General features: G+C 35.3%; 2 protein-coding genes across 3 annotated transcripts; one reads left to right on the top strand and one right to left on the bottom strand.

Annotated features, from left to right (window-relative positions):
* Window positions 1–2,029: 2,029 nt before the first annotated feature.
* On the top strand, window positions 2,030–3,882 carry LOC144573324 (aspartyl protease family protein 2-like). The gene has a single exon (XM_078323071.1). The coding sequence runs from the start codon at window positions 2,055–2,057 to the stop codon at window positions 3,516–3,518; it is 1,464 nt and encodes a 487-aa protein (XP_078179197.1). The 5' UTR covers window positions 2,030–2,054; the 3' UTR covers window positions 3,519–3,882.
* Window positions 3,883–14,771: 10,889 nt separating this feature from the next.
* Window positions 14,772–19,848, bottom strand: LOC144573323 (telomere repeat-binding protein 2-like). 2 transcript variants are annotated; one of them, XM_078323070.1, is made up of 10 exons: window positions 19,753–19,848; window positions 18,804–18,873; window positions 18,327–18,492; window positions 17,640–18,228; window positions 17,277–17,402; window positions 17,097–17,176; window positions 16,551–16,795; window positions 16,052–16,393; window positions 15,888–15,951; window positions 14,772–15,258 (listed from the first exon to the last, which is right to left on the bottom strand). In XM_078323070.1, the coding sequence occupies exons 3-10, from the start codon at window positions 18,405–18,407 to the stop codon at window positions 15,049–15,051; spliced, it is 1,737 nt and encodes a 578-aa protein (XP_078179196.1). In that variant the 5' UTR covers window positions 18,408–18,492; window positions 18,804–18,873; window positions 19,753–19,848; the 3' UTR covers window positions 14,772–15,048. The 2 variants fall into 2 exon arrangements, with proteins under 2 accessions (XP_078179196.1, XP_078179195.1); XM_078323069.1 differs by having other exon boundaries at window positions 19,656–19,827.
* Between the last annotated feature and the right edge of the window lie 5,369 nt (window positions 19,849–25,217).

Genomic DNA, 25,217 nt, shown 5'->3' with positions numbered 1-25,217 from the left:
TGATATTCTAGAGTCGGAGAGTAAGTCCATTAATGCGTCCTTGATTGCAGGACTAGTGGAGATCTAGCCTATGCATGAGTCTCCTGATTTTCATATCAGCATCGATTATTTTGATTATTCTTCGCTTACAGCCGCCTCTCTACGTCAGCTGTATCCAGCGAGGGCTCATGATTGGGAGGCCTCTGGTAGTGGGCCTCAGCCTGACTATGCGTCCCAGCTTGTGGATTCCCTATTTCATACCCCATTGCCACCGCCAGCTACCCACGCGGCCGAGCCCACGGATCCATGGAGTACAGCACTCGCAATGAGTGCACGGGCCGAGCTCGAGGAGGAGGTTACACCAGCTCTCAGAGCGCAGGATGGCCACTACAGTGGAATGACTCGCGTGAAAGGAATTTCAGTAGGGAAAATAGGGGTCACACACCTCGACGATATAGCCCTTCGGATTTCGATTGAGATAGAGTTTATTTATTTATAGTTTTAGTTTAGTTTAGCTATGTTATGTTTCATTATGTTCGAGTTTTGTTTTATAGTACTTGTTTTAGTGTAGTTTAGTTTTGTTATGTTTTATTATGTTTGAGTTTTGTTTTATAGTTTTTGTTTTAGTTTGAGTTTAGTTTCGTTATGTTTTATTGTATTTTGGGTTTAGTTTTATAGTTTTTTGTTTTTAGTGTAGTTTAGTTTCTTTATGTTTTATTATGCTTTGGTTTTAGTTTTGTAGTTTTTGTTTTAGTGTAGTTCATTTTGGTTATGTTTTATTGTGCTTTGAGTTGAGCTATGTTATAAAACTGTAAAAAAAATGGTAAAAAAGAAAAGCTTTCGTTCGCAAATTTTCTAGGCGGGGCGGAATTATTAATCCGGCCCGCAAATTTTCTAGTCGGAGGGGAATTATTAATCTAGCCTGCAAATTTTCTGGGCAGACTGGGCATTTTTATAATTTTTTCTAAAACCTAGTTATTTTTAATAAATTATTTATAAAAAGGGTAAAAATAAAAATCACGGCCTTATACCATATTAGGGCTGTAAATGAGCCGAGTTTGAGCGAGTTACCCCCAACTCGAACTCGGCTCGTTTAATAAACGAGCGAGCCAACTCGAGTTGAGATGGTAATAACGAGTTGTAGAGCCAACTCGAACTCGGCTCGTTATCAACTCGAGTTGGCTCACAACTCGTTTATAACTCGTTTAACCAGTGATAGTATTACAACACAAGTTCAAACATATTTTGCACGAATCTCAAAGCACAAATAACAGTCTAGAGATTCGGGTTTGATTATTTTGGAATTTATTGTGATCAATAATTTGCAACTCGAGTTATAAATGAGCGAGTTGGGGTCAACTCGAACTCGGCTCATTTATTAAACGAGTTGGCCAACTCGAGTTATAAATGAGCTGAGCTGTAAATGAGCTGAGTTAAACGAGCTGTAAATGAGCGAGTTACGAGTTCGAGCTTTTTTGCCCAGCCCTATACCATATAAAGTCTTACACTAGCTCCATTGCATTTCAATATAATTGTTGCACCGAATAACCTTTCAATTTAATCACATGTATGTCCTTTTAGGAGGTAAAACCAAATTTAACCCCTTTGGCATGGCATGGACCATTGTCGGGGCGAACTTGTGGGGGCGGGGTTGGAGGGATGAAAACAAATCTGCTGCGATCCAGCGGGATTGTAAGGATCCTGTTGTTTCAAATCCTGCCTTTTATTTGTATTGAGATTTGTGTACAAAAATCAACTTTATTGAGATTCGTGTATTTTAAAATATGAAAGGTTGGATTTGAAATAACAGGGTCCTGCAATCCCGTTGGATCGCAGCAGATTTATTTCCTGGAGGGATTAATGAGTGGTCGGCTGGTTGGATCGGAAAAAAGGACAAGTATTCTCATCTCTTATTTCTTTATTTTTTTCTTTTTAAGATTCTCTCTTCTTTCCAAAACCCGGTTTGTTTTGTGTGTGTTCTTAGGTCTAGCCCCATACTGTTTCTCTTGCGCGCACATTAACAAAATACACACAGAGTTCTCTGTTCAGTCTCACTCCCCGCTCTCCACTCTCCCATGGCGGCTCCTCCTATCCCTTCTCTCCTTCGCCTCTTACCGCTGCTCCTCTTTCCCCTCTTCTTCTCCATTTCCCTAACAAATGGATCCCTCCAGTACGAAATGCTGCGTCTCTCCACTCTCCAAAACCCTGCGCCGGTGTCACACTCCTCTCTCCGCGCTGAAACCCTAACCCTAGACAGCACCTCCGCAACCTCTCTCCATATGCACATTGCTCATCGCGACTCTCTCTTCCCTTCCAACTCGACCCCAGAGGAAACCTTCCTTCGCCGTCTCTCTCGCGACTTCTCCCGTGTTTCCGCTCTCGCCTCAAACTCACAAAATCCCAACCGTATTTCGACCGGTCGACCTCACATTGGGTCTGGGTTTACAAGTCCAGTCATCTCTGGCCTTTCCCATGGCAGTGGTGAGTACTTCACTCGATTTGGCATCGGCACTCCTCCTACCTCCTCCTTTATGGTACTTGATACGGGTAGTGACATAATCTGGCTACAATGTGCCCCATGCCGCCACTGCTACACCCAGGTGGACCCGATCTATGATCCACGTCGGTCCCACTCTTACTCTGTGATCCCATGCCTCTCTCCAGTGTGCCGCCACCTCGACTCTCCTGGGTGTGACTCACGCCGTAAATCATGTCTTTACGAGGTCTCTTACGGCGATGGGTCTTTAACGGCAGGTGACCTGGCGACTGAAACCCTGTCCTTCTCTGGTGGGGCCCATGTGTCAGGTGTCGCTCTCGGTTGTGGCCATGACAACCAGGGTTTGTTCGTTGCAGCCGCAGGTTTGTTGGGTCTCGGCCGGGGACCTTTATCTTTTCCTACCCAGTCTGGCCGGCAATATGGACGGCGATTCTCATACTGCCTCGTGGACCGTACTTCTAGCTCAGCCACTACACGCACCTCATCTGCTATTTTCGGTAACACTGCTGTGCCTGGGAATGCTACATGGACTCCTTTAGTGCAAAACCCAAAAATGGAGACGTTTTACTATGTTGAGATGACAGGTATTAGCATCGGAGGTACTCGTGTTGCTGGTGTTGCTGCCTCTGATCTCAAACTGGACCCTGTAACTGGCAAGGGTGGTGTGATAATTGATTCAGGTACATCTGTAACCCGATTGGCAGGGCCCGCATATGCGGCCATGAGAGATGCATTCAAGGCTGGTGCAGCTGGGCTAAGAGAGGCGCCGGGAGGGTTCTCTCTGTTTGACACGTGTTACGACCTGAGCGGTCGCAAAGTGGTGAAGGTTCCGACTGTGGCAATGCATTTTGCAGGAAATGGTGTGGTCCAGTTACCAGCTGAGAATTACTTGATACCGGTTGATACCAAGGGGACATTTTGTTTTGCATTTGCTGGTACAGAGAGTGGCGTGTCGATCATAGGGAACATACAACAACAAGGTTTTCGGGTTGTTTTTGATGGAGATAATGGGAAGATCGGGTTCTTGCCCAGAGGGTGTTGATTGGTACAAGTAAAAGCCGCCGAGTTTCGACCTTTTACTGATTTCACATGCCAGTCTTAAGCTAATATGCTGACATGTTAGGTATTTAGTGATTGAACATGAATTCGATTCCAACAGTTAAAATATTGATATGTTGGAGACTGGATTTGTGTTCAGAAGGTGGTAGATTACAGTAGAATCTGTGAGGTGGTGTTAGCCTTTTTCCTTTGAAATATAATTCATAAGTGAGTTATTGGAGGTACTAATTTTTTAAAACTAAGGGGTGCGGGAATCTGGGGGCATGTTTAAAGTTCTTTGGCTTTACTTTATCTTAGTGTGAAAGGGGGGAAACATGTTTAAAGTTCTTTGGCTTTACTTTATCTTAGTGTGAAAGAGGGAAAATGTTTCTACGTGTTTGTCTCTTTATTGCTCTTTTTCAGCTTTAATCTGGAAAACAAATGATATAAAAACAAAAAAAATAGACCCAGTGTTTTCGTTTTTTTATTATTATTTTTTTAAATGAAGATAAATGTTGGATATGTACCCCCAGCGAAAACAAGTTTTATCTATATTAGTTATTGCCTTATTGGTTTACTATAAACATATATCTTGTTACAGGGATTGTTTATATTAATAATAAACTTATCCGATGTTCATGACAACTGGCCAAACTGCTATTAATTAATAAGAAAAAAACACATAACACAATATATTTTCATATTTAGTTTAAATAGGACGATTGAACGGTTTGAAAAATAAGCATTTAGTTTTATTAATACTTTATCATTGACAATACGGATTTTAGATTGCACCTATTGTCAAAAAAAATTGGTCAAATGCATGATAATAAGGAATATTAAAGTTTCAGCGGTACATTGGCAAGCACAGAAAGGGCCACCAGATCTCAAAATAGTATTGATTTGATTTTTTCTTTCCAGAATAGCGTATAGTAGACCATTCTATTTCCTTTTTTCTTCAATTAATAAATCTGTGCAAGAATTAAAATGTACTTTTCAACATAAAATCATGAGCTAATGTAGGTAGGGTGTTCAAATGGTTCAGTTTATTTGGTTTTAAACCGAACCGATAAAGTTTGATATAAATGGTTCGGTTTTTCGGTTTAAATGGTTCGGTGCGGTTTCATTTATCATTTAATTCGGCTTATTTAATTTGATTCAGTTTATAAAATTTAAAATTCGGCTGAACCGAACAACCGGATCTCTCAATAAGTGAAGGCACGTGAAAGAATAGAGGGGAACTGACTTGAATTTCAATCTCCAATATTTATTTCTCGTTTCAAATTTTTACTTTTTCACTCTCCAGTTGGGCCCCACCAAACCCCACTTCCTCTTTTCTCTTTCTAACTCCATCTCTCTCGGGTGATGATATTAACAACACTGATTCTTTCATTAACACAACATATTCAAACTTTTAAATTATTTAGACAATTTTGCCCTTTCCTGTTTATTTCCTTTTCAAAATAAATCTTTTATACATATCAATGCTACCTATATTTCCTTCTCTGTTTATTTTTCTTTTGTTAACATCAAAATAATAAGTATATTAATTACCATATATATGGTAGAATTTTATAGGAAAAGTAATTTAAACAATTAAACAATAAATTTATCAAACAAAGTTTCATGCCTCGTATATATGTAATCCTTGAGCGTCTAATTTCTTCTCCACAAAAGTAACTGTCATGATTCTTTAATCATCACCATGATTAAATTACTGAAAGCATATTGTTAGACATGCTAGACATTTAAATTATGAAAGTCAAAAGTAAATGAGAGTCGATCATATAAAATTTTTATATTGTAAATGAAGGTTAATTTTATAGTATCCATAACATTTTACTTGAATTATATAAAAAATCTTTTATAAACATAAAAAAAAAAATTTAAATGGAGATCAACTTTTTTTTTTCTTAAAAGACCAAAACCTGTTTCATTAATATAAATCTTGGTAACTTACATATAAATCCTACATGATTTGATAGCAGTATGTTTTTCACTGCTTACTAAGCAATCGCAAATAAAATTTCCAACCGTTAAAGCCTACATGACTTAGATCAAATACTAAAGACAAAACAATACTCATATAAGAACAACAATACATGCAGGCACCAGAACATCTCCTAGGAGTTTGACAATCTCCACAAAAAACATTAATCACTAAAAATAAGCGATTCATATGTGCTAAGAAAGATAAATGGGGTCAATTAAATCCGCTTGGTATTCGCCTGTGACTCGATCGATAACAACTTGTTCGTTAGTGGATCGAGTTAAAATTAGCTCGCTCGCTACATACTCGAGCCAGAATTAATGAGTTTGAGTTTGGCCTGGCTCGGTCGTTAACGAGTTATTTAATATACATAGTTCAATAGTAATCGGATCCGTTCACTTCAGATTGGGGATATTATGGTCTATGGATGTTATAGCCAGTGTTATGGCAATTGCACTTTGGACTGTATTTAAGTTGATTGGTAATTTTATATGGAATATGTGTGAATTAATTATAAGCAATTAAGTTAATTTGTATGAATTTGTTTGATTTGGTATGCATGAATTTATTATGTGAATATATTTATATGAATTTAGCTGTAAACTTAATTTATAGTAGTTGATTTACTTAATTACAATTGAAATAAGAGCATTCCTCATAGTCATATAAATATTATTTTGTTTTAGCCATAATTGATAAGATGTATTATGAAAATTTAAGATATAGCAGGAAAGAAAATATATAAATTTATAAATCTGTCAAGCTAATAACGAGCTAGCTCGGCTCGCTCGGACAAGCCACGAGTCGGTCTTGAGCAATAATTTTAGCTCGGGACCTAAAATTTAAACTCGCTCACTCAGCTTGATACACTAACAAGCCGAGTACGAGTGTGGCCTGGCTCGCTCTTTAACAGCTCGTTGGCACCCCTAGTTAATTCGGTTCTAATTTTGAAAACCGAATAAAATTTTGGTCTATTTTTCTTCGCTTTCAACCTAACCGAACCGATGAACACCGCTAAATGCAGGTACAAATTGAAATAAAGAACATATTGATAGTTGAAGTGCGAAACGACCCAGACCCAGAACTCTCTCTATCTGCCTCGGCTTCCGCGTGACAGGTATAATAGCAAGCGGCTCTATTTTGACAGCTGGCACCGTTAGTTTAGCCTGTGAGATTTGTGGCACTGCCAGCTCAGCTGATGACACTTCGTTGGGGGGAGAGTTCTGGGTCTGGGTCAGTCACATGACTCTTCACTGGAGTGGTCGGTACTGGTACTGGTACTGGTTCAAGGCTGCTATCAGGTGTTGGACTAGTGTCTTCAGATTGGTTAGCAGGCATAACACTGTGCAACGAGAAATAGATTAAATTGCCAGTACCAGGCCCAAACCATGATTTAACCAACTAGCCCACACATTGCGTCCCCGGTACCAGTAAGACCTCTACATTTTCCTTTTGTCATCATATCAACTCATGAAAAAGGTAGTGCATTGCAACAGTACCTTGTGGGGGGATCCATGACATCTCTGTTATCGATACTATCTGAACTGATGTATGGTGCCATGGAGGGAGAGTACACTGGTTCAGGCTCCAGAGTGAACCCCACAGTTTCTAACAGAGGGCAATATAAATAATAATACTTATTATAATAATAGAAGGAAAAAAAACATCTACGGAACAATGGGTACGGCTTTTATGGCTCCGGTATGTGATGCACCAATGATTCTGATATGTTATGTTCATTTCCATTGTTAAAGATTTATACTTCATCATTCGTATTCTTGATTCTTTTTTCAGAGAAATTGGACAAATTGAAAGACAAACACAGAGAAGGACAAGCAAATGTGGTAGAAGCTTTATCTGGTAACTATAACTCTTGTCCGTTATATATCTTCATTTCAAATTTCCAAATATGAACGAATTTGATAAGCCTTTCATTAGGAAATTAAGTTCACTTTTTGAGTGGTTTGCACTTTGCACTTGACACATGTTAACCTTTTCCATAATTTGTTTTGGCCCTATATGTTACAATGATAAATTGATAATTATCAACAAGTGTTTTCCAGTGTCACTGTTTGGTGGAGTAAAAGTCTGTATGTGACAAGGAGAAAGAATTTGTTACATATTGCACATGTTTGTGCATTTAAAGTTAACACCCAAAGTTTTGAAACTAATCTGCAAATTGTATGCCAGCTATAAATAAGTAATGGAAGTGGATATTCAATTAAACAGTGATGGTTTTGTGAGCCGTATCTCCTCCAAGATTTAACTTTGTGCTTTTGACTGGGTGACCAGCTGTAATGGCAATGGTTCCAGTATAATGGTATCAGGGGTGAGTCTATAGCATCCACTTTCCAAAAAAAAAATTAGCCAAAGAAGTTATCCGTCCAGCTTATTTTTTTTTTTTTAAACAAAAAGTTTGGTAATGTAGCAATTTGTGTTGGGTGAATAATATTTTTTTAATGGGTTTGTTATGCACAAACCACTTTTCTAACTTCCTGGATGCTAAACTACCATCTCGAAAAATTACCCCTATTTTGAGAATCTGGCTTGTAGTAACGCCCTCGGAAAGCGCAAGCTTGAGAAGTTAGCAAACACACAACATCAACTGCAGTTTTTAGGCTCAAACTCTTTTTTTCTTAAGGATTTCTTCATTTGTTTGCTTCTCTATGATGTTTTGAATATGGCTTGATTGGTTTACGTAGTATCCCTGAAATTCATCATTACTTATGTAGTCACTTTTTACATTTTCTGACAGTTAAGACAAGAAATAGTGCAAGGCACACAGCGATGACTAATGATCTTGCAACTAACAGAGCTAGATGTGAACAGTTCAAGAAGGTTATCTCTGATAAAAAAAATAAGGTGGATGAATGTACCGCAGTAATTTCAAAATGCTCACACGGTAAGTTCATGTGCTTCTCAAGTTTCTCATCAAACCATTGCATCTACTGTAACCCAACTAATTGTCCCTTTATTTAATTTAACTTGTAGCCTTGGAAGCTTGTGAAGAAAAACTTCGTAAAGGTCAATCAGAAAAGGAAAATCTGGACTCAGCAATTGCATGGTACCAAAAAGCTCTTGGTTTGCGAGTACTAGTAGGAGAAGGTAAGATTTCCATCCATTTTTGAATATTTACCCCACAAAATCATATTTGTAGTTTTCATATGTCAATTACATTTTTAGCTGGTTATTATCTGAATTGTTTGATTGTATTATAAAAAATAAAAAAAAATCTCTGAATACATTAAAGGGTGAAAATTTAACTTCAGAGTTATTCAAGGGTGTAACCGAAAAGAGGAAGAAAAATTAAATCTTTTTTCTCAATTCTTCAGTGATTGCAGAAAAAATTCTACTTTCAACGTCCTATAACCGAACCGAAAAGCTCAATTCGGTTGATCCTGAAGATTCTTGTGCCTTTTCAGATTCTGTTGATTACTGACGATAACACTAAAAAAAATTCTATCTTTTTTCTTTCTTTTTCATGGATGATTTTTCCGATCTTCTTTCTCTTTTGAAAGGTGTCAAATTTATATTCAACAAAATTGACTCAACGAATCCAGAAAAGGAGTAGTCCTTCACTGTACGACTTGATAATGATAAGTACAACCGTAAGTCAACCTCTCTTTTCTGGACCTATTTATTCAATTCGATTACTAACTAAAAACTTACTCTGTACTAAAAGCACATTTTGCTTCTAGTATTGCAATGCGATCCTCTTGTTGAAGGATTTGATGATTTGCTCAAGGAGGTCAAGGAAACAAATGATTTCTTTCGTTTTGTAAGAGTCATGGGAGGAAAGTTTGCCTCTTCTAATTTTAGTGGTACGTAACACTATGTTTAATGTATCTTCAGGCTAGTAAGTTGAGTAAGCTAGTTCAGTGTATAGGATAGTCTACTTTTGTATCTGACTAAATAAGGATGCCTACGCTGGAACAGGCTTGTAAGATTCTCGGACGTTGTTTTAATGCAATTGCCTAAGGGCTTACAACCAAAAATAAATAAAATTGAGTAAGCTAGATGAGACAAAGTATGTACTAGACATACCAGGCCCATACCTACTGATTGTAATTGTAAAGTGACTGATATAGTTAGGTATGGTACTCAATGTGTTTCTGAGAGAGAATAATTGAAATTTCTAGTTTAACTGCTTTCGTGAGCCTTTGTTACACAGATATAAATCCATAAACCCAAATAAAAGTGGATCAAGGTGCATGTGCATACACAGACACCCTGCCACAGCCACCAAGAAAAGCAAATGAAATTCATCTGTTTATCGACTAAGGCATGTCAATATAGTCCTTATTGTGATGTACTGAAATCAATCAGCCATGAACATTGCCAGTCTAGACTACTCATGTCTCATAATCCAAATAAATGCAATTTGTTGAGCAATATTTATTTGCTATGTAGCAGTTAAAGCTGTTTCTGTTACTCAAACATCTGTGAGTGGGAACACTTTAAACACGGAATCTGCTCCAGTAGAATCATCTCCGGCTACACCTTCAGTGGCCAAGACAGGTGCGAAAAGCAAGAAGGGCCTTAAAACTCCTACTTCTAGCATACGCCGATCTGCACGTCTGCGAGTAATGTCACTCTTCGTTTTTCTTCTTCTCTCTTTTCCTTTCCAGAAAAGAATTTAACTTTAAAGCTACTGACCCAGCACTCCACACTGCAGTTTGTACCAGCCCTGATCATATACTATTGGTACAGTAAATAGCAGTTCCGTGGTGTTATGCAATCATATAATGGTTTTAGCCTTAAGCTCAGTTGTCAGGTCATGTCAACTCAATATATGATTTGAGTGCAAGAATGCATTCATACCATAATGGGGCTCCAGAATAAAAAAAAACAAAAATCAATTATTTGTTCTTTTATAAGGGAATGAGCCATTTCATGTACCTTCTATTTTCAGAATTAACAAGGCTGATCTTGTGGTGCTTGCGCAAAAAACGAGGGTTCCCTCCCTCTTTCATTAACGGCCCTGCATAAGGGTGTCTTCTGTTTAGAGCTAACTGCTAGCTTTGTCTGATTCAGTTTGTTATTGTTCTCTCTTTAACTTCTTTAATGTGTTTTTCTCATATGCTTTCTTCTGTCTCGTGAAATGCTGCTATGCCAGTGGCTGTATAGCTTGTACGCTACTTGCAGTAGTGACAGTACTGGAATTTTTGTAACTAACAATTATGCGGGGTTTATGGTTAAGCCTCTATTTATTGAAGTCATATGTTATTTATCTCATTACATAAATGTGGTGTTTCTTTAAAAGCTAATCGATATTTTATTTATTTTTATTTTTTTTAATAAATGTTGGGATTAAGCCTTGTTTGGATTGGCAGACTGACTCTCTATTTACACCTTGTTTGGATGAAGAGTAGAGAAAGGGAGGGGAAGTGAAGAGTGGGAATGGAATGGAATACGTAAGGAGATTAACATATTTAATTTTTTCATGTTTGAATGATTGATGGGGTAAAATAAATTTAACTTTTCTTTCCATCTTGTTTCTTGTTTGGTTAATTAAAATTATAGAAGGTTAATCAAATATTTTTAGTATATTTGACTATTATACCCTTTACAATCACACGGCTTCAATTACTTTTTTCTTTTATATCAATATAATATATTAAAACGAATAAGATGTAATTGAAGCTGTGTGATTGATTTTAAACGGTCCAGATTGAAGAATAGGTGGGTGCTCATTTTCTTAAGAAAATGAGCAGATTTGAATCCGAGATTAAACAACTCACGAGGATTTCAAGGTGGATTCCTCGAGTACTCCTTCAAATGATAGCATGTTCCTCTATATGGTGTAATCAAGGAACTCCTTGTCATAAATCCCGCATTATTTTCCTATATTGAAAATTAAAGTATTGAATTATTTCTTAGAAACAATTCCTAATGAGTTCACTAACTTGAGATGACCTTCTGGAATTTTGAGAGGATGAGACCGAGTTAATGCATGTTTCATAATTTTTGAGTCAGATGTTGTTCCTTCTCAACCAGGTAAAATATATGTAAATTTTAGATCAAATGAACAAGCTGCTAGTATATTTGTGTTGGATATTCTTTCCTTCCACGATATCTTGGTGCATCTTCAGAAGAAACTCTCGCTCGCACGTGTGTTCCATCAATAGCCCCAATACAATGTCTCGTGAAATGCTGCTATGCCAGTGGCTGTATAGATTGTACGCTACTTGCAGTAGTGACAGTACTGGAATTTTTGTAACTAACAATTATGCGGGGTTTATGGTTAAGCCTCTATTTATTGAAGTCATATGTTATTTATCTCATTACATAAATGTGGTGTTTCTTTAAAAGCTAATCGATATTTTATTTTTTTTAATAAATGTTGGGATTAAGCCACCCAACTTTATACATAAGGAATATTCCATTTGCTTGTGACACACTGATACCAGCTTAACTGAGAAAATTATATAATATGTTTTCATACAAAACCAAAATTATAAAAGAAAAATGGAAGAATATCTCGCCACGCCACCAGATCTTGTGCTGTCTCCAAGTTGCCTTTTTTTTTTTCTTTTCTTTTATTTTCTATTCTACTTTTAGTGTAACTTGTTGGCTCAAACATAAAACAAAATTAACAAAAGTCCAAGACCAACCTTGATCTCGGACATGGTAACATGCCCCCAAAATTATTATCATATGCTAATATAATAAAAAGAAAATGTTAATATAAGTTAGGCTGCTGGAATCTCCTCTTACAGTTTAGAGATGCTATGTAACATGATACAACGTGACTGCGATCTTGAGATGAGACATGCATTTGTACTTGTTTTAAGTACTTTAATTATTTCCTCTGAACCCAATAAATCAATAATTATCTCTGTTCTCAAGGTTCTTTTGGATAAAGTACAACATAAGTACATAACCCTTAAAGTATAACATTTCCCTTTTTTATTCTGAAGTTTAGGATTTTTCATTCTGACCCTTAACATTATATTATTCACCCTGTATTAATGCCCACACATGCTCCTTCTCCTAAATATTTAGATAAAAGATAAAGCAATTTTGGTAGGGATCACAGTTGACCAATGGAAAATTGAAAGGTCCAGGGACCCAAAAAAAGGTTATCTTATCCTCTAGGAACCATTGTGTAATTTACTTGGTTTATCCGTCTGTTTTTTAACTTTTTGGGGCCTGCTATTTCGCTGTCACAGGATTGACCATGACATTGTTTTTTGTGGATACTCGACCTTCTTTTCGGAGCTACAACATGCTTCAAAAACATGGTGTTTCTTCAAAATAATGGCTCTCCTTTTTTGTGCAAACACATTAAACATGGTGTGTTTCTCCAAAATGACATCTCAGTGTCCCCCCAATTTATACAAAAAAAATCAGATAATTCATGTTTTTTTCTTTTAGGACTACCGCTTTTTAAAAATCAATACCAAGTTACCAACTCTTAAAGTGTTAAATTCATTACTTAACCAAGTTTTTTTTTATGCCCCATACCTTATACCATATAAAGTCTTACACTAGCTGCATTGCATTTCAATATAATTGTTGCACCGAATAACCTTTTAATTTAACCACATGTATATCCTTTTTTAGGAGGTAAAACCAAATTTAACCCCTTTGGCATGGCATGGACCATTGTCGGGGAGGGGTTGGAGGGATTAATGAGTGGTTGGCTGATTGGATTGGAAAAAAAGGATAAGTATTCTTATCTCTTATTTCTTTATTTTTCTTTTTAAGATTATCTCTTCTTTCCAAAACCCGGTTTGATTTGTGTGTTCTTAGGTTTAGCCCCATACTGTTTCTCTTGGTTCTTATTTCATCACAAGCATGTCCCTTTTTGACTTCATCTCTAGCATCTCAATTGCGCGCACATTAACAAAATAGACCCAATATTTTCGTCTTTTTTTGTTTTTACTTCTTTTTTAAATGAAGATAAATGTTGGATATGTACCCAGCGAAAACAAGTTTTATCTATATTAGTTATCGGTTTACTGTAAACATATATCTTGTTACAGGGATTGTTTATATTAATAATAAGGGTAAATTTTGTTGTAGGTCACTAACCTTTGTTATTTGTCACGAATTGGTCACTCAAGTTTGATTTGTCTCTTTTGAGTCACTCAACTTTGTTATTTGTCCCAATCAAGTCCCTCTATTTTTTTCATCCAAAATTTTAACGGAATATACTAATTCCGTTAGTATTTTGGATGGAATATACTCATTCCGTTAATATTTTGGATGGAATGAGTATATTCCGTTAATTTTTTGGACGGAATAGGAATATTCTGTTAAAATTTTGGATGGAAAAGTGTAGAGAGACTTGATTTGGACAAATAACAAAGTTGAGTGACTCAAAAGGGACAAATCAAACTTGAGTGACCAATTCGTAACAAATAACAAAGTTTAGTGACCTATAGCGAAATTACCCTAATAATAAACTTATCCGATGTTCATGACAACTGGCCAAACCGCTATTAATTTTAAAAAAAAAAAAAAACACACACACACACACACAACACAATATATTTTCATATTTAGTTTAAATAGGAAGATTGAAAGGTTTGAAAAAATAAGAATTTAGTTTTATTAATACGTTATCATTGACAATACGGATTTTAGATTGCACCTATTGTCAAAAAAAAATTGGTCAAATGCATGATAATAAGGAATATTGAAGTTTCAACGGTACATTGGCAAGCACAGAAAGGGCCAGCAGATCTCAAAATAGTATTAATTTGATTTTTTTTTCTTTCCAGAACAGCGCGTAGACCATTCTATTTCCTTTTTTTATGCAATTAAGAAATCTGTGCAAGAATAAAAATGTACTTTTCAACATAAAAGCATGAGCTAATGTAGGTACAAATTGAAATAAAGAACATATTGATAGTTGAAGTGTGAAACGACCTGTCATTTTCTTTTATACAATTAAAACTACCCTACTGGACATATAAATTTTAGGGCCTATCATTAACTGAAATTGTTAATTGTTTTTTCACAAATCAGGATAGCGCAAGCCAATTGTTCGTTAACAAAATAATATTGAAGTGGATACAGTACAAATTGACTTTATCCTCGCCAAGTTGAAAACAAGTTTCTAGAATTATGAATTTAAATGCTTGAACACTTCACATATATAATATATTCACGCCAATATATAGCCAAAAGATTTACTAAGTAATATATTACTATTAACTTTCAAACACAAGGAAAATGATTAAATGAAACAAGCTTAGGTCGTGTCATATTCAACTATTAGTCATCACTAACAATATGAGATAAACTCAAACAATATTATGAATTTAAATCAATTCTGTTTGCATTGATCAAAAGAAGCAAGCAACAATTTTCATGTCGACGATTTCAATTTTGTTAGAACTACATCGTTATTCAAATTTTCCCAATTGCACCACTAACCATGTACAAATTGCAAAGAAGCCCTTTCCAAATTAATACACAAGGGAAAGGGCTTCCTGCTTAAGAGAAAGAAAAATAAAAAAAATCTTTTGAGTTAGAAATAATACACAAGTTGCCGTCTCCAATCTCCTCCAATTATTTTATACAACTGTTTGGATTATAGGGATGTTATCATCATAGGCGAAGGAGAAGAGTCATAATCGGCTAGACATGGTTCATCAATAGGTGACTTTGCTAGCTTAGAGTGCTGGTGAGACCAATAAGACTGGGCTGCCAGAACCCGATCCAGGAGCTCCTGTGGAACGGGTTCACCACGTCTTTGCTGAGGCGCTATACTCGCTGTGTGCACCAGGGTCTTCCATTTGTCCTATTAAATTTTTTAATTAAAATTATTTCATAACAATCAATAAAATTTATTACAAAAATATGAACAAGTCAAACATCTAGTTTTAAGACATGAAAAAGGGATGGCAAACAATAGTTTCACCTAACATTGGTTTGGTACTGCACCAATTTCATGTGGTCCAAGTTCTTGTACCAACCAGACATGCACCTAATACCCAACAATCCTAGATTTGAGATTATTTCTAAACCAAGTAAAGTTTTAGGAGAGGAAAAAGGGTAGGTGTCCAAAATACCAAATAAAATGGAACATGTGCTTGTAATGATTCCTATACTATGGAGGTAAAATCACAGATGTGCCTAAACAAGACCTACAATCATCACTTGTACCCTTGCAAAAGATGTCTCCTATGAATCATGAATAGAAGATTGAGAAAGTACCAACACTAAACATTCTGAATTTTCTAAAAAAATTTAGTAGTACACATAAAAGTTCTCACATTACTACAATAATACCACTGCACCAGTAACAACAGTAACCCACTTGCTAAAAACAAAGATCAGGAAAAGAGGAATCAGTTTTAACTAAATTACATTCTTTTCCACTTCTTTTAATTCCCCTATTAAACATGCCAAGCAAGAAACACAACATACCTTGAGGTCAACATAAGTGCGGTGCTTTGCAGTATCAAATGCACGTATCTTTACGTCTCGCCATCTAAAACAAAAAATCATGCTTTAGACATTTTCAACAGATTAAAAGATTATTAACAAACGTAATACTAGCAGTAGAGATGATGATGGTGGTGGTTTGATACCTTCCAGTACCAAGCTTTTCAACAGCAGCTACAAGAGCCTCAACCTCAGAAACCGAGAACGGGCGCCTCATGCGCCTCTGCCCCAGGGTCTCTATCTGCCTCGACTTCTGCACGATAGGTATAATAGCAAGCGGCTCTATTTTGACAGCTGGCATCGGTAGTTTAGCCTGTGAAATCTGTGGCACTGCCAGCTCAGCTGATGATACTTCGTTGGGGGAGAGTTCTGGGTCTGGGTCAGTCACATGACTCTTCACTGGAGTGGTCGGTACTGGTACCGGTACTGGTTCAAGGCTGATATCAGGTGTTGGACTAGTGTCTTCAGATTGGTTAGCAGGCATAACACTGTGCAACGAGAAATAGATTAAATTGCCAGTACCAGGCCCAAACCATGATTTAATTCCCACCAGCCCACCCATTGCGTCCCGGTACCAGTAAGACCTCTACATTTTCTTTTTTCATCATATCAACTCATGAAAAAGGTAGTGCATTGCAACAGTACCTTGTGGGGGGATCCATGACATCTCTGTTATCGATACTATCTGAACTGATGTATGGTGCCATGGAGGGAGAGTACACTGGTTCAGGCTCCAGAGTGAACCCCACAGTTTCTAACAGAGGGCTATCACAAAAAATCCCAGCTTCTCTTAGCGTGCAACTGTTTTCTCGAACATTCTTCCCTTCAAGCATCACACGTACAGTTAATTCTCCTTCCAGAACAGTTGTCAGTGCCTCCATCACTCTTCTCTGAATATATATAGGAGTTAATAAGTAAATTAAAAAAAAAAAAAAAGTTAACATCACTTGATCATAATTTTCTACCTGTATATGTAGAAATGGCAGGTAAAGGTACCACATCAGTCACAAGGATAGTAATCTCACAAACTTGTATGGTACCTTAGGTTTATGCTGATACAGGCCAGGAAGTGATAAGGGAAGTTAAGAGCGAACTACCATAAGTACCAAACCTCCTAATAAGTACAGATACAGAAGTGAGACTGGTAAGATCGACCTGACTGACAGGTCGGTAAGCCTTGGAGACAGTTACCTTTAGCGTAGCAACAGAGGCAGATTCAGCAATCTCAATTGAAAGCTCAGGCACCTTGAAGGACTTGATGCTTAGCCTCACTGCCAGAAATTAGAGAAGTTCTCAGCATTTGTCAGCTTCATTATTTTGTATCAAGTTGTAATACATTATTGCAACCTATGACCATTTGCTCAGGCATACCTTGACTGTTGGTAGAGGAAACCGAAGAATGGTGAAAGAGCTTTCTTCTCTTGAACCTATTCTTTTGCGATATTTGCCGTGCATAGCACTTCCTTTTGCTGTCCTTTATGGTCTTCACCTTGGCATCTGACAAAATTTACGGAAGTCAAAGCCCTAGTAAATGTCATTTTTGGTATTTGTGCCCGCACTGACCTCTCAGTTGTCCTTTTCTTTTTTTCATTTGTGTGGTAAGATCTTGTTCTTATTTTTCTTTTTGATTGTGTTCTGGTACTTGACCGATTGATTTCCTATGAGACCAATCTTAATTGCAAAACTTTACAAGTTCTGCTGCCATTAATAAAGACCAAAATTAGAAAATCTCACCATATTTCTTATTACGAGAAATGAGCTTCTTGAACTTATCTGCACACGATTTCTTCATTCTCTTCGTAGACTTCTTTGCTACGGCATCTAGGTCCGTGCACCAAGAAGAATTTTCATCATAATCTGTATTTACAGTAAGTGCTGTTTTGAGCAAACTAGGGTTAAGGTCATGGGCAACTCCAAATCCTCCACTGTACAATGAGAACTCAGAGCTACTCTCAGAGCTAATAGACCTAACCAAATCAATGTCAGTCCCTCCCTGCTTAGTTGCGAACTGCACTTCATAACCGTTAGTACAGAGATCTAGTTTCTCTTTAATTAGGGTTTTAGGGTTTGCATCAGATGCTCCTGCTGAGCTTTGATTGGTGCTGTTCTGATCCAGAGATTCCATTTTAGGAGTCTTTAATTGATCCAATGGTTCGACCAACGGCTCTTTTTTCAAAGTAGAATTATTATTCAGAGCTCCATCAAGGTTAACGGGTACAACATCAGTGTCCAAATTCTTTAACAAACTTCCAGCGACTGTTGCTAACATATCAAATGCAGCTAATGGATTTTGCACAACCTTCTTTCTGGAAGTTCTTTTCCTCTGCAACATTTAAGTTAATAGCTATTAGAATTTCAGGAACATACGGTAACTGCAATAAGAAAAAAAATTAAGGAAAAGTATAATAAGGAGAAATGTACCTTTATAGGTTTTGGTATGTTGGGAATGGGAGGGAGATAGTAACCACGGGATCCATAGCTCAATCTCTTCTTTAATACCATGGTACCTTGATGTGTTCAAATGGCGCTTATTGTTGAAAAACTCAGGTCTTGCCTGAATCCATTCCGGTTTCTATTAATATCAAACCTGCAAACACTTAATGTGTGTTAAAACAATTACACTTATGCGAAATTTTGAGTGTATCACTACTATTAATAGAATATTCATCAAAATTTTCAAAAATTAAATTCTGTACATACATTGACTTTCCCAAATTACAAAAGATCGTAACTGCAAACTAAAAATGAGATAAAACCTCAGATCAAATTTAGTTCTTTCTATTTATGAACGTGGAAAATTAGGACAATTAAATTGAAGGCGTCAGAGAGAGATCTAAATCCTTGGACAAAGATAAACGAAAACTAGAAAAGAAAAGCAATATCATAAAAAGGAATCACCTTTAACTTATTGGGAAGATTTCTCAGTACACTAGAGGGTACTCCACGAAGGATTCTGTCCCCAAAATCCCTGAGTAAAAGAAGAGAAAACGGTTCAAGATGTATAATTTTCTACAGTAAAAAATTAAATATACGTTTTAACGACTTGCGAAGGAGAAATCTCAAATCTTTGTCCAAAAAAAGTTCAAAAAACAACAGTAATAAATCTGAAATAGCTGAATTTCAATTTGTTTTCTTCTTTTGGGAGAATTCGCCTAAGGACAACACCAGAGTAGAATTCTATTCAATTTTCCATGTTAAAAAGAAAAAGAAAAAAGTTATGAGGCACCAACATCTACCAAAAGCTTAGACAAATCAGGAGGAACCAAGCGGAATCAGGAGAAACTTAGAAAGTTATACTACTCTTTGTTCGAGATTTTCTAGCATCGCATACAAAATATATATACAACACTACTTTCCCGAAAACTTTGAATCCAAAACAGTAAGACCAGAAATTCAAGTTGAATTGGGGAAAATTTCCACATGGGGCCAGAAACTGCAGCTAATCCTAAAAAGATCGGCTAAAATCCTTTAGAAACAGTCAAAATTCACTCGAATTCTAAATAATTACACACGGATCCCAAAGCAACTTCACAGATTCGAGGAATTCTTCAACAAGATGTGATCCAGATAAGAGAAAACCAAAAAACTTAAATCTAAAAAAGAAACAACAAGGCTCTCAAGAAACAGACTTCTACGTCTGTAGAGATTTCGTTCAGATCGCCACTGATCCGAAGACAATTCTCCAAAAAAAAAGAATCTTTAATAGAGCGAAATTCAAAGAGAAAACAGCAGAAAAAAGATCATATTCACCGATCTACTGTCGCAAATCATCACCACGAGCTAACTCCCTCGGCGAATTTTCCGAATCGCAGAACAAAAATTTACTGAATTCTTTCCGTAATTTTACCTGATGGAATTATATTTTTTTTATTTATTTTTCTTCGCTTCTATCTCTCGGCAAAACCCCTCAAAACGAAAACCACCCATTGCTTAAACCCCGGGTTTTTATACTTCTGACCCCTCCCATACAACCGGCTACTCCCGGTTGAGAACCACCCATGAACCGATTACTCCCAGTTTCGTCCCCGCTCACGAATTAAACGATTCCGCATCGTCTGCAATAACTCAAAAGAGCATTTTTTTGAGATAATACATATCAGCCGTCCGATTTTAAACGGAGTCCATCCGACCCCAGCCTAAAACATAGGTGTCATTAATATTAATGCGGATCTAATTTGCACGAATCTTAAACTTATTGGACGGTCCAGATGAATTAACTCAAAAGATTCCTTTTTGAGTCAATGCAGAGGATACCAATTCGAATTAAACCCGGCTAACGCTGGTCTGGGTTTTAAAGCCACGGCTGGGTCGTTAGTTAGCCTCATCTCTAATTTGGGATCCGTATGCATCCATTTCTCCAGAGATAAAAGTTTATCTTCATTCTAGAATGTTGCTAAATTATATTATTTTTTTTAATAGAGGCGAGATCTACTTATACTATTTTTTTTTTGTGATATCTAATTACACCTTACATTTTGAAAGTTTTCAAATTTCAAACAGTCGATCCAAATTATTCAACATGATGGATATATTAAAATGCGCTTACAAATTAAATTTTACATTTTTTTTGAATTTTTTTACTATTTATTAAGTATTTTGCAAAATTGTTACTTTAGATCATTGAATTTTTATACTTATCTTAATAAATAGTAAAAAATTCAGAAAAATATAAAATTTGATCTGCAAACACATTTTAATATATTCATCGTATTGAACGGTTTTAATCGACTGTTTGAACTTTAAAAATATAAGGTGTAATCTGATATCACAAAAAAAGGACGTAAGCGGATCCCTTCTCTTTTTAATATTGATTGCATTATGAAGTATCTGTGACATTGACAAATCGCCTGTAGTTAGTTAGTCATACTTTTGGAGTTTAATGGTAATAAAATGTATATAAAAATGACATTAAAAGGTATGATAGATTTTAAATGTACAGTATTCTATGATAATATGAAACAACAAGAGTGAGTCTATGGTACTATGCATATTACGATTTGGCACCGTGCTACAGCTCTATATTCGAGTTTTCAAATCTTAACGGTCGATCCGAACCGTTCATCTTGTTCTCCGTATTAATATGTGTCTGGAGATCAAATTTTACATTTTTTGAAAAAAAATTTACTATTTTTTTAAATTTATTGAAAATCACTGTTTTTGGATGGTCCAGAATTTTCAGATCAAGTGATTTTCTAAATATCTAAAAAAATAGTAAAATTTTTTTAAAAAATGTAAAATTTGGTCTCCAAACACATATTAATATGGAGAATAAGATGAATGGTTCGGATCGACCGTTAGGATTTGAAAACTCGAATATAGAGCCGTAGCACGGTACCAAATCGTAATATGCATAGTACCATAGACTCACTCAAACAGAAGCAAGGAAAATGATTGTGTTTCATGAAATGGAGAAGACTTGGACATTATAACAGGAGAGATATGAATCTATGATAAAACAGGTTGGAGTAATTGAGCGGACACCGGTGTGTATGCACCGTTGCTTCGAATAATGTACGGACGAGCGAAGCTTGCAAATAAGGCAACATTTTTTAAAAAAAATATTCGAATTTTGCAATAGGAGCGTAGGCTCATATGGACCGCGTCCATTCCACGCGGTATAATAAAACAAAGATCTTTTTACAAATTCACCCAACAGTTTAGGATATTCGCAGAACAATTACGTTTTCCATTTTTCTTTTATTTAGTTTAAAAAGTTTAATTCTCAAATCAGCTTCAATTGCGGGCAGGGGCGGAGCCAGACTTTTCTTATGAAGATCAGACATAAATGGGATCAATTATATAAAATTTTCATTCTGTGAATGTGAGTTAATTTTACAGTATTCATATCATTTTACTCTAAATTATATAGAAAATCATGTATAATTACATAAAATTCGAAAATAAATGAGGGTCAAATAACCTTTATTCTCTGTCTCTTATTGCAGCTCTAAATTTCGAATTCATGATTTTCGCACAGAGTAAAACGCGTTAACCAATTATACTATTTATGGTTCTTATTTATTTTTTTCTTACATGGCATTGTTTAATTTTCATTAGTTGGTTTGAATGATTTTATAATTCACAATTTGGAATCCAAATATTGCATTAAAATTGTTGATTTTGTTTGCTTTTACAATAAATGTGTCCACATAAATTTATTATTTTGGAAATATTGTTTGTGCAATATTAAGTGGTGAAAATGCACTAAAATAATTTATTGTAGTTAACTAGATTCGCTCATTTTTTAAGCTGAATTAGTACTGTAAAATGAACTTCAAGAATCATATATATAATTTTGCGTGGAAGCGTGCTTAGTTAAAATGAACAAGTTAAACGGCTTGGATTTTGACATTTATATTTTGAATTTTGAAAAATAAATTATAATTTGAGGTTTTGTCATTTGTGGCATTCGAGTATTTTTCGTTGCACAAATTCTAATATCGAACAAATTTAACGAGGTATAAAATTTGCAATACAAGTATGACAAGAATATAATTTATGAATGGTTCGTGTTCTTATAATGCACATAAATTTAAAAGTTTTATATATATATATATTTTTTAAAATAATATATTATGGTTCAGAAATATTTCATAAATAATCGGTAAAATATTTTTGAAATATAGAAAGAAAGGCCTTTGTGTATAATTCATGACTGATTCTGTACTTATTAGTTTAATTGGCCCATTCATTCAAAAAGGAGTTAGAAACGAATTTTTTTTATATAAATTCATGAATATTTATGCTATTTAAAATTTTCCTTACTATAATAATTTACAGATGACTAGGTTGATGGTTACGTTAATATATTTTTGCTTTTTTTATTTAGAACATCAACATCCATGGTACTGCGAGAGTTTCTAATATGATGTAGCAGTTTTTAATCTAGTTTTAGAGATGTGGGGGAGTTTCTAATTTAGCAACTATGCAGGAAAGTTTTTTTTATTAAGAAACTGTTTATAAACTCTATGCTGGCCAAATGATTGGCTGAAATTATTTCTCTTTTTAATTTTATTGTTGATGTGGCTTAATAGAAACTCTAAAATTAATTTCAGGATATGAGAGTTAAAAACTTTAGAAACCTTAATTTCTAAAAAGTTGTTAACAGTTATTTAAAAACCCTGTTGAGTTTTAGGAATGTAGATGCTCCTAGAAAGCTAATTTATCTTCTTCTTTTTTAAAACCTTCGCAGAGATTGCGAAGTCGTAAAGAAAAATCAATCTCTAGACCTTTAAATAACCAATAGTTTTAGGACTTTTCTCCTAGCAGCCAACTGTGCTACCTTTCCTTTCATAAAGTTAATTTATCAAAATCATTTTTTTCACTATCTTTTCTCTCAAGACCGGACCCAAGTAGATGGAATGGAGATCAATTCACCTCCATTTTTTTTTTAATTTTGTTTCCAGTATGATTTTCTAAATAATTTCAAGTAAAATGTTACAGTAATGTAAAATTAGTTCTCATTTGTCGTAAAAAAATTTATATAATTGACCTCCATAGTTTGAAAATCTAATTTTACCCCTCCTTTCTACTTTCTTCAATATTCAAATTATACGATTAGTGTAACCAAAAAAAAAAGCAGACGTGGTAGTATTAATTCTTAATCCAGCAATGCAGCAGAAAAGTGAAGGACTCATGTGAAGAATTTACAATGAAAAGGTCTTAAACTGATTTTATACTAGATAAAATATTAACGGGTTCTTAAGGCCGTGCTCCAATAGAGGAGAAGAGACCTTCATTTAACACCCTGTTTGGATAGATAGTAGAGGAAGGAATGAGAGGTAAAGAATAGAAGGAAATGGAATGGAATAGAAAGAAAGATTAACATATTTAACCTCTTTGTGTTTGGATGATTAATGAGAGAAAATAAATTTAACTTTCCTTTCTGTCTTATTTCTTGTTTGGTTGATTAAATTTTAGGAGGTTAAATGAGAAATTCGGTGACTGTTGTAGATTTGAGAAAAAAATCTTGTATGAGAATTATATATATATGTAAGATATAGGGTTGGACATTTGTGTTATTTTTTCTAAAAATATTTGTAACAAAATTTATTTTCATCCATTACACTCCAATTTGGGAGAAAAACCGATTCTATTAATTATAATGATACAAGGTTAAACCTTTCACCTCCTGTATCCTTCACCTCCAACATAATTTTATCAACCAAACACGATTCAGCTAAAAGTTTTTGTTCCTTTCCATTTCCTTCCTCCCTCTACTCTCCATCCAAACAAGGTGTAAGGAAAGGAAAGGGAACGGAGGAGAAGAGCAACCATACTGTAACCAGTCCGAACTCCATCACCTGTTCCAGAAGCGGGGAAGCGAAGAGGGAATGGAGGGGAGTGGAAGGGAATTAACACTGTTCGGAGGTGATGACGGTGTGTATTTCGCTGAGATTTGTTACTTCAAAATCGGGATGTACGAAATACTGTTCGGAAGTGATGATGCAAAGATTACATTCCTCCCTGTTTCGTCTCCTTCCTCTCCACATACTGTTTCTAGAGCACAACCTAAGTGTTTAAGTTATGTATATTGGCACGAAGGTTATGTGAATTACTATTAAGGTTTCTTATTAAAAGATGAACGCAATAATATAAGTATATTTTGATTCTGGAAGGGTTTAACCGAAAAAAAAAATTAAAATAACAATAAAGACAAACAAATTGAAAATTTCACCGGATCAAATATTAAACGGCTCTTTCTTTAAAAAAATATATTAAACGGTCCTTTGTTGTTTATATGTTATAAATTGGTATTCCTAATTACATAAATTACGATTTATGTTAGCAAACTATCTGTTTTTTTTCCTCAAAATTCGGAAGAAATAAAATGATTTTTTTTAAAAAAAAAAAGACATATACGTCCGTTTTATTACATTATAAAATTGTTACTTGCAAACTCGAAATTCAATCTTATAATATTCTGTTTGTATCCTCATCCTATCTCAAAATCCATATGAAATTGTTGACCTCAGCACCTCGAACGGATCGGATACGAATCAGATAGTGGTAAGACCATATATGTATCCGCTTTTATTTTCCGGATACAGATACGGATATCCGTTTTTTTATAATAGTGAATTATATGATTTTTTTTCATAATATATATTAAATTGTATGATATATATCTACTATTTGGATATGGATAGTTAAAATTTAAAACCATATCCATATCCATACAGATATTCGGATATCAGATATTTGCATCTAATTTTCGGATACGGATCTAGATACGGTCGGATAATATCCAACCCGTTTGCACTCCTACCGAAGGGGAACCAAGATTATAAACAAACAAAAAAAGGTTCAGTG

The sequence above is a fragment of the Carex rostrata genome, chromosome 21 (genome assembly GCF_964058835.1).
Source record: "Carex rostrata chromosome 21, lpCarRost1.2, whole genome shotgun sequence".
Classification (NCBI taxonomy): domain Eukaryota; kingdom Viridiplantae; phylum Streptophyta; class Magnoliopsida; order Poales; family Cyperaceae; genus Carex; species Carex rostrata.
Note: the sequence above shows the minus strand (reverse complement) of the source record. Positions and strands in the feature narration are given on the sequence as shown.

Bases quoted from the DNA above. Each gene is read 5' to 3' on its own strand.
- LOC144573324 (XM_078323071.1), top strand. From the start codon at position 2,055: ATGGCGGCTCCTCCTATCCCTTCTCTCCTTCGCCTCTTACCGCTGCTC.
- LOC144573323 (XM_078323070.1), bottom strand. From the start codon at position 18,407: ATGGTATTAAAGAAGAGATTGAGCTATGGATCCCGTGGTTACTATCTC. The intron at 17,177-17,276 runs GTATGCCTGAGC...AATTTCTGGCAG, and splicing joins TTCCTCTACCAACAGTCAAG to TGAGGCTAAGCATCAAGTCC. The intron at 15,952-16,051 runs GTATCAAACCAC...TTTTTGTTTTAG, and splicing joins GAAAAGCTTGGTACTGGAAG to ATGGCGAGACGTAAAGATAC.